This window comes from Hakea prostrata, chromosome 9 (assembly GCF_041222555.1).
Source record: "Hakea prostrata isolate BN-2017 chromosome 9, UWA_Hpros_2, whole genome shotgun sequence".
NCBI classification, from domain to species: Eukaryota; Viridiplantae; Streptophyta; class Magnoliopsida; order Proteales; family Proteaceae; genus Hakea; species Hakea prostrata.
Window position 1 is genome coordinate 50,581,150 of NC_142608.1, and position 14,554 is coordinate 50,595,703.

Consider the following 14,554-nt stretch of genomic DNA (forward strand, 5'->3'; position numbering starts at 1 on the left):
CAATACATAGATAAGAGAGAGTGGAAGGTCGATACAAATTTCAAACCCTAGAGAAGGAGAGGAACGCTTTCCTCTCTTTCTTGTTCGTCTCTCTCTGCAAAAGAAAAAGAATATTCAAGAATTGATTATCCTCTCCTTAGTGAGAACATTGTTTTTCTTTTACGTTAATTTATTTATGATCTCTTCTGTATCCGTTTTCACTACTATTATGAATAGAATCCGTAGAAACTCATCTCCTGAATTAATCCCTCCAACGGCTTGTTTGGTTCCCAATGAAGAAAACAATCTAGAAGGTAATTTATCTTCATTCTCTACGTTTGAGTTCTTTTTTTTTTTTTTATCCTTGTGTGTTCTTGCTTATTTTTCTGGAATATATTGTGCTTCTTAGGTGTTGCAACAGAAATAAAGCTGTTACTGAAATTATTCCAAGACCACATTGAGGTGGATAATAGAGATGATGGCCGGAGAATGCAAAGAGTTAAAGGGTTGCTTTCCGTTACTGATGATATCAAACATCGGATCCAGAAATCAGAGTCTTTTGGTAAGAAAAGGGAGGCTGAATTGCGGCGTTGCAACACGGATCTTCGCCGGACCACCACCACCACCACCACCACCACTGATAATAATGAGCACAAGTCTAGTCATATACCAAAGGACAAGAGGCCACCACCACCGGAACCAATAACCAGGGAAGAACAAAGGCTACGAAAGGAGCTAAGTGCGAGCTTGGTAGCTCGACGGACCCTTGAAATGATGTTCTCAAGCTTGGGGAAGGAGAAGGATATAATTGCCACGGAACTAGCAAGAAAGGTTCAAGAATTGAATGATAATGAGGAACACGTTAGTGATCTTAGAGCACAGAATGAGAAGTTGCTAAGGAAGGTGAAGCAATATTGTGGTGTTCAGCATAGGGAGAGAGGTAGTGAAGAAAGAGAAGGCCAAGGCAATGCAGCTCTAGAACAACGAAACAAGATGCTTTCGGAAGAGCTTCTCAAGTCCCTTGATGGGTATAGATCACTGAAGAGAAAGTTAAAGGAAGTAAAAGAGGAGAATCTATCAATTCATAAGAAGATGGCTGAAATGGCTCTAGATTTTAGAGCATGTATTAAGAAGATACATGAATTTAAACAGCGAATCAGTGAGCAGGAAAAGGAAGAACCTGTTGAGATAGAAGAGGAGTTAGCGGCATTGGAACATATGTTTCAATGTTTTGAGATGAAGATCTCCAAAGAAAATTTCAGCCAGAAGAGATTGGAATGTGTTAAACTGATAGCCGAAATTAATGCTGAAAATCCTTCAGTTCTTGCCTAGCAATTGAAGCTGCAGATCATATATAGTTTTCAGACAGATTATCTCCAATGTGCCTAGTTTTCAGATTTGATTGTTTGATCTGTCAAGGCCCTTGAAGAGTAATAGTTTTGCAGTTTGGGAATACTATTACTTTGATTATTAAGAGAAGAGAAGAAAAAAGGATCATTGTAATTCTACCAGAGAAACCTGAGAAGATGGTGATCCAAGACTAGAATGAACCAACTCAGTTGGGAAGCAATGGTTTTGAGATCAGAGCTAGGAGTTCTAGGCTCTAGCAATATTCCTGGTGTTGATTCCCCCAGGAACCTGCATTTAGTTGTTTGTTTTGGTGAATATGGTGTAATATCCTTGTTTTTGTGGCTGTCTTTCTTCCCTGATACCTAGTCTCCCCCTTTCCCCTTCTTTCTCTTTGGTGTATAATCTTTGGGGCTTCCTTTAATAAATTTGATATTCACCAAAAAAAAAAAAAAAAACTTGTTATGTATCAAATACATTTTTTTGTTCTTGACTTCAAATCTCCTAGGAAGAAGAAGAAAAAGAATAAGGTGAAAAGATAGTCTCATTGTTTATTACAACAATGTTTGAGTGAAAATGAATCGATAGTCTAATGTAGACCATTAGATGCATATTTAAATAAAAAGGTTATTACATCATAACATACAATATAGGATTGCATATCATAACATGAGTCCATATATCCCTAATACCCTCCCTCAAAGTCAAGGGTCTTTCAAGGAGCTTGAGTTTGGATCGAAGAAGAAGAAACCAAGGAAAGAGACTCGGTGAGAGTATTGGCTAACTGATTGGTAGTAGAAGTGAACCATACAAACAAATCCTTCTTAGCCAGTTTATCTCGAACAAAATGAAAATCAACCTTAATATGCTTAGTCCTAGCATGAAAAACCGGGTTGGTGGAGAGGTAGGTGGTCTTGATATTGTCACACCATAATGTAGGAGGCATTGCTTGAGGGATGCCTAATTTAGATAGAAGAGACTGTGTCCATGTGATCTCGGTGGTTGCAAGAGCAAGAGCACGATATTCACTCTTTGTACTTGGTCGTGCAATAGTAGATTGTTTTTTGGATTGCCATGAGACAAAATTAAATCCCAAAAATATGAGATACCCTCCTAGAGACTTATGATAATTAGGGCATCCTGCCCAATTTGCATTAGTGTAAGTTGTGATAGAAGAGGACGAAGATGGAGAAATTTCTCATCCATACAGAATAGTCCCTTTGAGATATTTGAGAAGATGCTTGAGAGCAATCCAATGGTCTTTAGTTGGTGCAAACAGAAATCAGCACAATTTGTTGACTGAAAATGAAAGATCTGGTCTAGTAAGTGTAATATATTAGAGCTGGATCAGTTAAGGGCTTGCCATTGTCTTTTGACAAATGAATGGAAGATGGCATGGGCAAGGCAATAGGCTTGGCATCTTGTAAGATAGCTTTAGAAAGCAATCCAAAGATATATTTTTGTTGAGAGAGAAGAATCCCTGGTGGAAAGGAATCATTTCAATACCCAAAAATAATCTAGTAGGGCCCAAATCTTTGAGAGCAAATTCATAAGACAATATGTGAAGAAGCTCATCAATGGCGTGAGAGAAGGGTCTGATGATCAAAATATCATCTACATAGACCAATACAAATAGAGGATTCGTGGGATGATGCCAAATAGAAAGAGAATATTTTGTCTTGGACCCCTCAAAGCCAAGAGTAATCAAGTAAGAACTAAGTCTTTGAAACCAAGCTTGGGGCACTTGTTGAGCCCATATAAGGATCTTTGCAATTTGCACACATAATTAGGAAAGTGTTAATTAACAAAAGCCGGGTTGCTTCATGTAGATATCATCCAAAATTGTGCAATTTAAAACAGCACTATTTACATCCAATTGTTGAGTCTTCTAATGTTGTGAAACTGCCAAAGATAGGACAATCCGTACAGTAGTTGGTTTTACCACAAGATTAAAGGTCTCCTCGTAATCTAAACCATACTATTGAATATATCCTTTTGCAATGAGTCAAGCTTTATGACTCTTCATTGACCCATCATATTTCTTTTTAATTCTATAAAACCATTTATACCCAAATATCTTTCTATTGACGGGTGGAGGAGAAAGAATCCAAGTCTGGTTGGCTATCAATGCATTAAATTTGTTGTCCATTGCTTTACACCATACTTCAGACTTAGATGCTTGACTGTAACATGAGGTTCCAAATCAGAGGGCCCATTGGCCAATAGAGCAAGAGGTAATGGATACTTTGTAGCATAAAAGCTTTTGGCAACACAGGTCTTATCTTGTGATCATGTGATCATTAGATGATGGCAAACAAAAGATTGAATACTAGAAGACACTCTAATGTTATCCGTCTTAGTAGCATTAAACCCAACATTTTGAGAGCCATTTTCAACACTTGTGACACACGTAAGAGTTGGTGGGTGTCAAATCCACCAAAGATAATCCTTCTCTGGACTTATGCGATAATAGTGAATAGGGTCAAATCTATAGAAATTGGTGAAGATTTATTCATGGATTAAAAGTGGGGGTTTTTGAATCAATAAACTAAAGAATAAAAAAACAACAGATGAAGTAATTAACAAGAAAACTTTCAATCAAGAATTAATTTCGGTATTCATTTCCTCAATTAACCATTGACTCAAAGAAAAAACTTTATTTTTGGGTAGATTAGTTATGGTCATTGAGGATCAGTCCTCTAACAACCAATCTTTCCCTGCTTTTTCAATAGCTTTTGGATTCGTCCATTGAGTTATTTCCCTAATAAATAAATATTTTGGATCAGTCCTATAAGTTATGTCTATTAATTGCATTAAATTTTGAAGACCCAATCTCTAGCCAATAAATTCTAAAAGCACCTTGTTTATTTAACTAGAATATGCATTCTTATAGCAAACTTTCTAAGGCATTGACTACCCTTTGACGATGCTACTCGTCACTTATATTAGAATAATCAACAAACAACTATTCTAATTGACTAACTATTGAAATTAACCACTAAACAATAGGCTTTTGTCTAAGTATTAATCCAATAACGTGACAAACATGAAAAACATATAAATACCCGAGAATTAATGAAAAAAACTAATTACTCGGAGTCCCACAATTGTAGAAAATCAAACTTCCATTAATCTTGACTGAAAGTGTGAAACCCAGCCCTAAGCTAACCCTGACCTTGACCCGGTAACCCGGTTGTTTGTAGGTCCGAAGGCCCGTAGTAAAGGAAGAAGCCAACTATGGGCCATCTCAGTAGAAGACATGGTGTTTGACTCTGAACCCATGGATGTTGATGATAGAGTTCCATACTTGGAAGTCTGTGCAGATTTGGAAAGGAAGCTGCACTTGTCTGAAGATGAGATTAGTTGAAGGACTTGGAGTATTATCTGACCTGGTTTGAAGACATTTCTATACCCTAGGTATGTCACTTGATATGTGTGCAAAAGCCCTTGAGGTTTAGAGCCCATTTAATCCTCCAATTCCCTATTTTAACCCTTCATATGTCGCCTTGGTCGATCGATTGGTCGACTAGGCCAGTCGACCAAGCACTCGACCAACTATGTGTTAAATCCGAGAAAATCCAATTTTAGGGTTTTTCACTTATATTTAAACCCTACTTCGTGTTTCCTGGCTATGGCTACCTCCTAAACACTTTGTGAACCTGAGAAGACCTTTCTAAAACTCTTTCTGGTGATTTCGAAGACTCTGCAGATCTGAAGCCTCTCATCTCTGATCTAACAATTCAAGATTAGTATCTCTTCTGAAGTTTTAATTATTCTTTCTTCGATCTTATTCTTGATTGAGATCAGGAAGAAGATGCTGCAATCTTGCAACCATCTATTCCATGATCTCATTTTATTCTTTGAGATCTATGATCATCGTCATGATCTTAACCCTAGCCTGATTAATTTCTTGAAACCCTGACCCTTGTATGATCTTTCTGGAAACCTTTGGTAACCTCCCATGCGAGGGAAACCTCGTGGGCAATATTTATGTTAATCTAAACTCTTTTCCAATGATTTTCTTGTTAGTTTTGGCCAAGCAATTTATTCCCTTTCATCTTGTGATCATAGCCTTTTCATGGGAACCATAAGGTTGAAACCCTAGTTTCTTGGTTCAAATCAAGAACCCATATTTTGACCATGACTTAATGATTTTATCTTCCCATATAGTTCTAATACATTCTAGGAAGTTCCCCTTTAAATTTCGGATCAATCCGACTTCAAATGAAGAAGTTATGACCAAATCAGTCTTTACATTTCCGTACTGACTCGGTTGGTCGACTGAGTCAGTAGACCAAGCACTCGACCAATGATGTCAGTAGCTTCATTTTTCGTTCTGTTTGATTCGTTTTCTCTATGATCTTTTAGGTATCTTTCCTAATGTTGTATCTATGATTGTTAGGAGTTTATTTGCTAAGTTTGGAGTCTCTCTCTTTGATCTTTGGATTATCTTTGGCGATAATCAAGGTAAGGACAGTTATTTCATAACATAGATCGCATACTCTCTGGTTTCTACTTTATGAAACTATGAGTTTGTTTACTATTCTTATATTTTATACTTCTGATGTACTACTGTAAGTACAGTAGCACTTCACTTATGTTTTCTTTTTATTATTCAAGCTTATATGAATTGCTTATTACTATATTGTTTAACGATTATCTTATGCTTTTATATTCTCTTTTATATGATGAAGTGTTGATTGTGTATGTTATGACTGATCTGAGAATGTGTTTGATTAGGTATGGTTTGGGATTGGGAAGTGTCCTTTTGACCCTTCTATCCTTGGACATTGGAGGGAATAGTATGGGATGTTCTTCGAAGATGCCCATCGACGCTTTCCCGAATCATTCATACCTAGGGCTGTCTAGCAGTGTTTGGCTAGGATGTCCTCATTCATACCGAACGACCGATGGTAGCAATGTAATTCACGGTCGCTCAAGACCGGTAACCAACCCGTGAGAGAACGGGAGTCATATTGTGGGGGCCATTTATTGGAGGGTTGCATATGGCTAGACTTGGGCTCATGGGCGTTCAAGACCGGTAACCAACCCATGAGAGGACATGAGAGCTTCCCGTTTACCATATGTGGATAACCAATAGGGTTGATGAGTCCGTAGTCAGGGACTATTAGGACTCTAGTGCGAAGGATACCGGAAAGGATCGTCAGGGACGAGGAATGGACGTATCTAGAACTGAGTTTATGTAACTGAGTAAATGACTTGCATTGGGCTAGACTTTACCCTGACATGCGCCAGTACTTAGACCAATGGTGATGTGAGAGAGCGGTGACTTAACCCCCAGCCATGGAATGTCCCGAGGGATGAAGGACCCACTACCAACCGGCGTTGTGTGATTGACCTACCCAAAGAAGTACGGTGCTATGACTTAAAGCATGTCTGCCAATAGAGACCAGCATACATAGAGTTTAGATGCATACATACATTATCTATTTCCTACTGCATTGCATCTTGTTATGTTCTGATATATGTTATTTATGCTGTTATGAGTTAACTTGCCTTACTGAGTTTCTTTCGAAACGCATTCCTTTTTGTACAATCTTTTGTTAGATTATTCTACAGGTACTGACTACTATGACGGACAGTACGATGAAGTGCAAGCCGATGAAGCGTACTACACGCAAGGTGTTGGTGACAATCAAGATTACACTGATGATCCCGCAAGTGATCAAGTTGCATACTACGATTAGACGTAACGTGGAGATGGAACATCTATGTTGGACTGACGAAGTCCACTATTTTGAAGATGTCACCTATAGGATAGAAAACTCTTAAGTTTAGTTTGTCTTTCTTATTTTCTTTTGTCTCAGTTGTAATTTTTTTTAGACTTACATACTACGTTCCGCTGTATCTGTGGAGTGAGTTTCCGCCTCTCTCTACTCTATTTTGATATCTTCGGATATCTGGTATCATTTTCCGCACTCTGATTATATTATTTATTCATTTCTTGATTTGAATCTTTTGTTTATAATGTTAAAACTTTGATTATTTCCTGTTTATGATTATGTTATTGTATATGTGGGAGGATGATTTCCTCGATACTTGATCTTCGGGGTTGTGGATCACACTCTCGGGTATGCCAGTTAGGGTACCGGCTGGGGGGATGTGACAGAAAGATAGATTTAGCAAGACATGGAAAAGAAGAACAAAGAAATGAAAAATGAAGAAAGCATCGTACTCTCTCTTCCTCCCTTAGAACTGTGGCTTGCTTTTGTTGTAGCGTGTGATGTTCATTTTTTGGAAATGCTTTCCTTCTTATATAGGTTTCTTGCCAATTTTGCATCTTTTCCAATTTTATTATTTCCATTGTTTTCTTTAGCAATGCAATTCTTCCCAATTCAATTGTTTCCATTCGTTCTCCTTGCCTGCGTATTTGGTAGTTTCCATTCTCCTTCTTGCCAATGCAATTGTTTCCAATATAATTACTTTTCAATTCAACTTCTTCTTTAGATGTTCGATCACAATAGGGAATGAAATCTTTGGTTATTGAATGGAGATATTTTGTAACAATACTCCAAATTTGGACTTAATTAATACTCCAACTTTGGGCTTGGTTCTTTGATTTGGTTTAGCGGGTTACACGTTCCACTGTGCCGAGATGTGAGCTGCATGCCTTTAGTTTAAAAATGTGGCACTATGACTTTAAACCACTCTTTTCTTTGTCTTTATATCCAGACACTCCAAGCTATCTATATAGGACAAAAATAATAAAAATTTAAATAAACAAACAACTAGTCTCATTAAAATATAAATGAATTGATAAAATATTAATGCAATTAAGTGACCTATCAAATTCTCAACACTAAAATCATTACTTATCCTCAAGCATTTTTTATTAAAACTCTTCTCCTCTATGACTTCAAAATAAGATTGAATTCCAACTAAGACTCAACAATCTCAAGTAAACCTCATCAATCAACATGGATGAATAACTAGTTTCATTAAGTCATCATATTCAAGATGCAATGGGATTAAATACCCTCTCATTTGGATTCACTTTATATGCTTAACTGTTTTAAGGGTAGCAAAATCACTCAAATCAATGATAAAAGGATAATTACTATATACTTGCAAAGAAATCATGCATCCACCACTAAGTATTGAATCAAAACACATACATCCATGGGTCTTTAATAGGTTGTAATGGGGCTTTAGGTCGGGTGTGGAAAAGGAAAAACTTGGAAAAAATAAAATCAAAGGAATGAGTTGAATCACAATGGCATGTCATAATTAATTTTTATTAGGTTCTCAAAAACTTATGGAAGCGTATAAAACAATAGAACAAACTAGTATGAGCAAAGTACTATGTATTGGGGGAAATGAAGTATTTAGCACAATGATATTACTTCCCAAGTAATTGATTCTTTTCAGACAAAATTTCTCCTCTTTTATTCTTTTCGTATCTCTTCTCCCTCCTCCCCCCCCCCCCCCCTCTTCGTCCTCTATCTTTTTCTTTTTAATTACTATTGTTATTATTTTTTCTATTGTCGGAGGCACTTTAAGTACAAGGTGCCTCAAGTTTGGCAGTTGCCCTTCCTTCTCACCATTAATTGACATTTCATTTAGTAACTCAACTAATCTTTCAATTTAGGTTCAATAGAGGGAAAAAAAAAAAAAAAAGATTAATAAGGTTTATATGGTGGTTCATTATCAAAGAGAAAAGATCATGGCTCAAAGTGGGCTCCTAGAGGTAATAATTAAGGGTAGGCTATCAAAAGAAAGCTAAAGAGTGGTGAATCCTAACTGTGACCTTGTCATTTGCATGCATTTAATCCAATTATGTGGTCGCATGCAAAAGTAAACAAGTTCTAAAAGTATCCATCTATGAAAGGTTATCACATAACCAAGAAAAATAGAGAACCAATAATATAAGCTCTTAGGCTCAAAAGCTCACAAAAGCGATTTCTGTATATGAATCTCTAGCATTTTTTCCTCCAATCAAAAATCAAAATAGTCTTCCATTAACATGTGATTTCAAAGAACTTAATTGATCATGATTCATCAAAATTGAATTCAACCTATAAATATTGGTCATGCAATCCATTGAACTCATAGAAGGTAAAATATCATAAAAAAAAAATTCTTAAAATTTGCCCACTAAAAGAATAAATGTAATCCCCTCCCCCACAGTTAAATCTAATAATGTCCTAATGGTAATGGAGGTAAGAGAATGTTAGAATACTCCCTTGATGTATAGAACATTGGACCAAAGTTAAGCAATCAAGCATAATGTGTTGAGTTCAAAACAATCCAGTTTTCAAACAAAATTCCAAGATTTCTAGCTATACAAAATTAAAACAATAACAATTAACAAATTAAATCAATCAGAAAGAGGGAAAAAAATGAAGAAGAAAAAAAATAAGCCAAAGAGAATTGTGTTGCCTCCTAATAGCTCCTTCATTCAATGTCTTTGGTTAGACATAGTTCTTTTGCATTCCGTGTAATCTGGTATACCAAGTCCAATTTCAACATCATCCACCTGAAAACCTTCATAAAAAGGCTTCAACCGATGGCCATTAACTTTGAATATTTTATTAATGTTTAAACTTTGGATTTCAATTGCACCATGCGAGAAACATTAGTAACTATAAAAGGTCCTAACTATTCAGAGCGTAGTTTTCCTAGAAATAATTTCAATCTAGATTGGTAAAACAAAACTTTTTGACCAATTATGAAATGCTTACCTGGCAACTTCTGATCATGGAAAGCCTTTGTCTTATCTTTGTAAGTCCTTGAATTCTCATAGGCATCATTGCGAATTTCTTCTAGCTCTTGTAACTAAAGTTTTCATTGCTCTCCAACTTTTTCCATCTCCAAATTGCATTGTTTCATAGCCCAATATACCTTGTGATCTATCTCTACAGGAAGATGACAAGATTTTCAAAACAATACATGATAAGGGAACATACTTGTGAAATTTTAAAACCCTAACCTGAAAATTCATATTGTAGGTCTGAAAACCTAGAGTGTGGGAAGAAGTCAAAAGTGGGCCATCCAAGTTGAGACCACTGGATTAGACTCTGGACTAATGGAGATAGATGGACATGATGCCACATTGGGAGTTCTGTCAGAAATATGGAATAAGATCTAACTCGGACGTTGCTGGACTTGGTAGATGAATCAAGAGTAAATTGATGACATGTATAAAAGGTCCCAAAAAATTAGGTAAGACCCTTCTATAACATAGAAAAGGACCCAAGATTGAGTTAGGGCATTCAGGGTTTCAGTTCAACTCTTGGAGAAAAAGTATCAGGGGTGGGTTGCCTGCCCTAGTCACCGCAGGTGACCCACCCAGCTTCAGGGGAAAAAAGAATTTTGGGAAATTGATGTTTTTGAAGCCCTATTTAGTGATTTTTTGTTCTAAAATGTGTCATTATGTTCTAAAGCTATCAGAGAACGTCAAAGCTTCTCAAGATAACCCTCTCCATGGTGAAGGAAGGTGTGGAAAGTATTCATCAAGGTTTCCGATCATTGTTTCACTTTCCAAAAGGTTAGTATTCATCTTCTTCGTTCTAGTTCTCTTCTTTTGATTGATTCCACCTACTGCCATGACCTAGATGAAGGTTATACTTCCTGTAATGACTTATTTCTTCTATCCTCTTTACTTTGGAGTGAATCCCCATTCACTCTGGCTCATTCGTGAATCTTACGGTAAGATTTTGGAAAAGATCTTATATAGGATTCATTAGGTTTTCATTCTTTTTGCTATGTTTGATCTCTAAACTATGTTAGATAATGTTCTAGTATGATTTCATAATCTTCTAAATAATTTCAGAGTAGTTTAGAACCCAAATGAGAAGTTTCCTCTCAATTTGAGCCAAATCTGTCCGTACACAGAGCTCCGGTTGCCCAGGGCTACTCACCGGGCGACCCACCCATGCTTTGGCAGTTTCATGGGTGGGTTGATTGTTGTGGTTGCCCCAAGCAACCCACCCACTACCAAGTTGGTTGTTTGTTTTCTTTTCAACACCATACCTCCAGGGTTGTTTCTAACTTGGGACCAACATGTTAATAAGACTTTTTGGGAAGCATGAACTCACTCTTTGACCTAATTTTCAAAGGTTCCAAATTGGTAGCAAGGTGAGCACATTCACTTGCACATAACCATTGTCACATTCTTGTTTGTTATGGAACATGCTTATATGATTACATACTGTTGTTTTAGGGTTTAGGAAAGATTACCATAACTTTGAACTTTTAGAATATAGATGATTAATGATGTTATTGATATATGATCAACATGTGATTGTATGGACTTAGATTGACTTGTGACTTGAGAATGTGATTGAATCCATCTTGTAATGCAAATGTAGGTTGTGATTGTGAATTACGAATACCATTCAGATGTTTCTTTGTTGGGAAATTAGTGGAGGTGATGCAAGACACAATTCTATGATGCCCCTTGGCACTTTTCACCATCACTAGATGGCATAACTAGGAAGTCTAGTTGTGTTTGATTAGAAACCATGTTATATCATCACCCTATTGGCGGGGTATTGATGCCAAGTGACCTGTGGTAGCAATATTCTTTTGGTGGGTGCCCAATAATGCGAGAAGCATGAGGGGACACAACATTGCCGTTGGGGTCATTCATTGGTAGGGTTGCATATAATAGGCTTGGGCTCGTGGCCGCCCAAGAATGTGAGAAGCATGAGGGGACACAAGAGCTCCCTCCCATTTTATGTGGATGACCAATAGGGTTAAGGGAAGGCGTAGTCCGAGAAGGAGACGTTGACTTTAGATAAGAAATGATACTAAACAAATAAGGCGAGAAGCATGAGGGGAGGTATCTGGACCTAGTATGATGTGACTAAGTAGATGACTTGCATTGGGCTAGTTATATCCTTGACATGCACCAATATTCATGCCAATGGTGTGGTGAGAAAGTAGTGACCTAAACCCCAGCCATGGTGATAGTCTAAGAAGGATGCCTTGACATATTAACCGGGATCTCAAGACTGGTAAACCAACCTGTGAGAGATCAGAATGACGAGAGCTACATAGAGGAGGCTGGTGTTCTATCTTATTCCGTGTTTGCCATTAGAGACTAGCATCTGTTAGAGTATAGTTACATTCTTGCATTTTGTCGCATATCATATTGCATCATGTAATGTATTGAGTTGGACTATGATATTACTTATTTGTTTGTGAACTACTCGCTGAGTTCTTTTGAGCTCACCCTCCAAGGACAATGCTTTTTTAGACTTTGCTTCAGATACAGATGTTACCGAAATCCAAGAATACGAGGCACCAAATTGATCTGTATGATGTACAAGTGTCACATCCCCTTAGCCGGTACCCTAATTGCAATACCCAGAGATATGATCCACAACCCCGAAGATCAAGTCTCAACAAGCATCCTCCACATAGCGCAATAGTGTAATCCTAAGCAAGAAATAATCATTGAATTAATGTAATTAAAAGAATGATCAAAGAATGGATCTTAGAAGGATCTCAAAACAATATTAGAGTGCAGAAAAAGATACCAAAATAATCAAATTAAAAGAGTATGTGGAAGTAAACTCTAATAGTCAAACGTGAAAGAATAGTTAAACTAAAGTACTACAGCTGAAAGAATACAAAGAAGGCTCGAAATGATTCTAAGTACTACTCATAGTATGTCTCTTTATCAAAAATGTAATCTCTAAACTTAAAGACCTCCGTATCCAATATGGGGTACTCTAGAATTGGACTAATCCTAGTACACGCAATCGTCACATGGACATTCTTCACTGTGATGTTCGTGATCGCCAATATTTTGTATATCGTACAAATCACTCAACATGGTCTTGTACTCCTAGATCTCAACTATGAAATCCCTCCCAAACCCTAATCCAAAAATCTTTGTTGTAGGTCCGAAGACCCAAAGTCAAGGAATAAGACAGCTGAGGACCCTCTCATTTGAACCCATTGGGTCTGACCTAGAACCAAAGGAGGTTAATAATGAAGATCCTATTATAGAAACCCTAAATGACTTTGATAGGAGATGTAGCTAGAATGAAGATGGACTTGGGAGATGGACTTTGAGTACTGTGTTGACACCTTCGAAAGGTCCTACACAATCAGGTAAGACCCTTTCCTGAGTTGGGAGAGGACCCAAGTGGAGCTTGTGGCTTTAGAAGACCAAAAATTCAGCATTTGACCAAGAGACATCTGCCTTTGTCACATCCCCCGTGCAGTGATTCCACAAGTCCCATAGTAAAGTTAGGGAAATCATATAACCACATAGCACACTAACACAATCATGAGCAATGAATAATCAAAGCTTAACTTTACTAATAAACAAATCAGAGAGATAATCTTGGAACATAATCAAAAAATAATCCAAATGCGGAATAACATGGTACCAATCAAAAGACCAACTACAAAGTATAGTGACAATAACTCTATAAATCATATTGCGGAAGAGTAGATCAAAACTCTAAAGTAAGTCTAAAGTAGATCTAAAGTTATTACACCTAGAATAAACTAAGAACATAATGAAATCTGTTCTATTCATACAATTGTTTCATCTCATATAAAGTATGATCATATGCATCAACTCTTGTAATAAAAACCGGTCGCACTAGCTCCAAGATAGGACTAATTTTGGTCCGCTTCATATTCACACAAGGAGTCTTCACCATTATCTTCATAATAGCTAACACCTTGCATAGAGTACCAATCACTCGCCGTGACTTCGTAGTCTTGACTTTCGAAGTCATCAGTACCTGCAATAGAATCTAAAAACATATTCCCCATAGGGTGAGCTCAAAAGAACTCAGCAAGTAGTTCAATCACAATAAACAACTACAAGCAGTTCAGAACAAACATGATGCAATGATATGAGACAATGTATGCAAGTATGCTTCTAACTCTAAGTATGGTGGTCTCTACTGGTGGACATGCATTAAGATACAACACCATACTCTTCTAAGTAGGTCTTAAATCACTCTCCCTCACGGCTTTGATGCACGTCTTTTGGGTTATCTGGTGGTAATTGGGTCCTACATCTGTCTCAGACATCCCATGGCTGGCGTTTAGGTCAACACTATTGCTCACCACCATTGGTTTGAGTGCTGGTGTCACATCCACCCAGGGGGTACCCTATCTGGATTACCCGGTGGAGTGATCCATAGCCCAAAAGATCAAGTTTAGGAACGATCATATCCACTTAGCACAATAATTTAATCAAAAGCAAGAACAAATCAAAATTTTTAAGTAATTTAAT

General features: G+C 37.2%; 1 protein-coding gene across 1 annotated transcript; it reads left to right on the forward strand.

Annotated features, from left to right (window-relative positions):
• Positions 1 to 208: 208 nt before the first annotated feature.
• LOC149005443 (uncharacterized) lies at positions 209 to 1,311 on the forward strand. The gene is made up of 2 exons (XM_089135901.1): positions 209 to 293; positions 389 to 1,311. Exons 1-2 carry the CDS (start codon positions 209 to 211, stop codon positions 1,309 to 1,311), a joined length of 1,008 nt encoding a protein of 335 aa, XP_088992027.1.
• Positions 1,312 to 14,554: the final 13,243 nt, after the last annotated feature.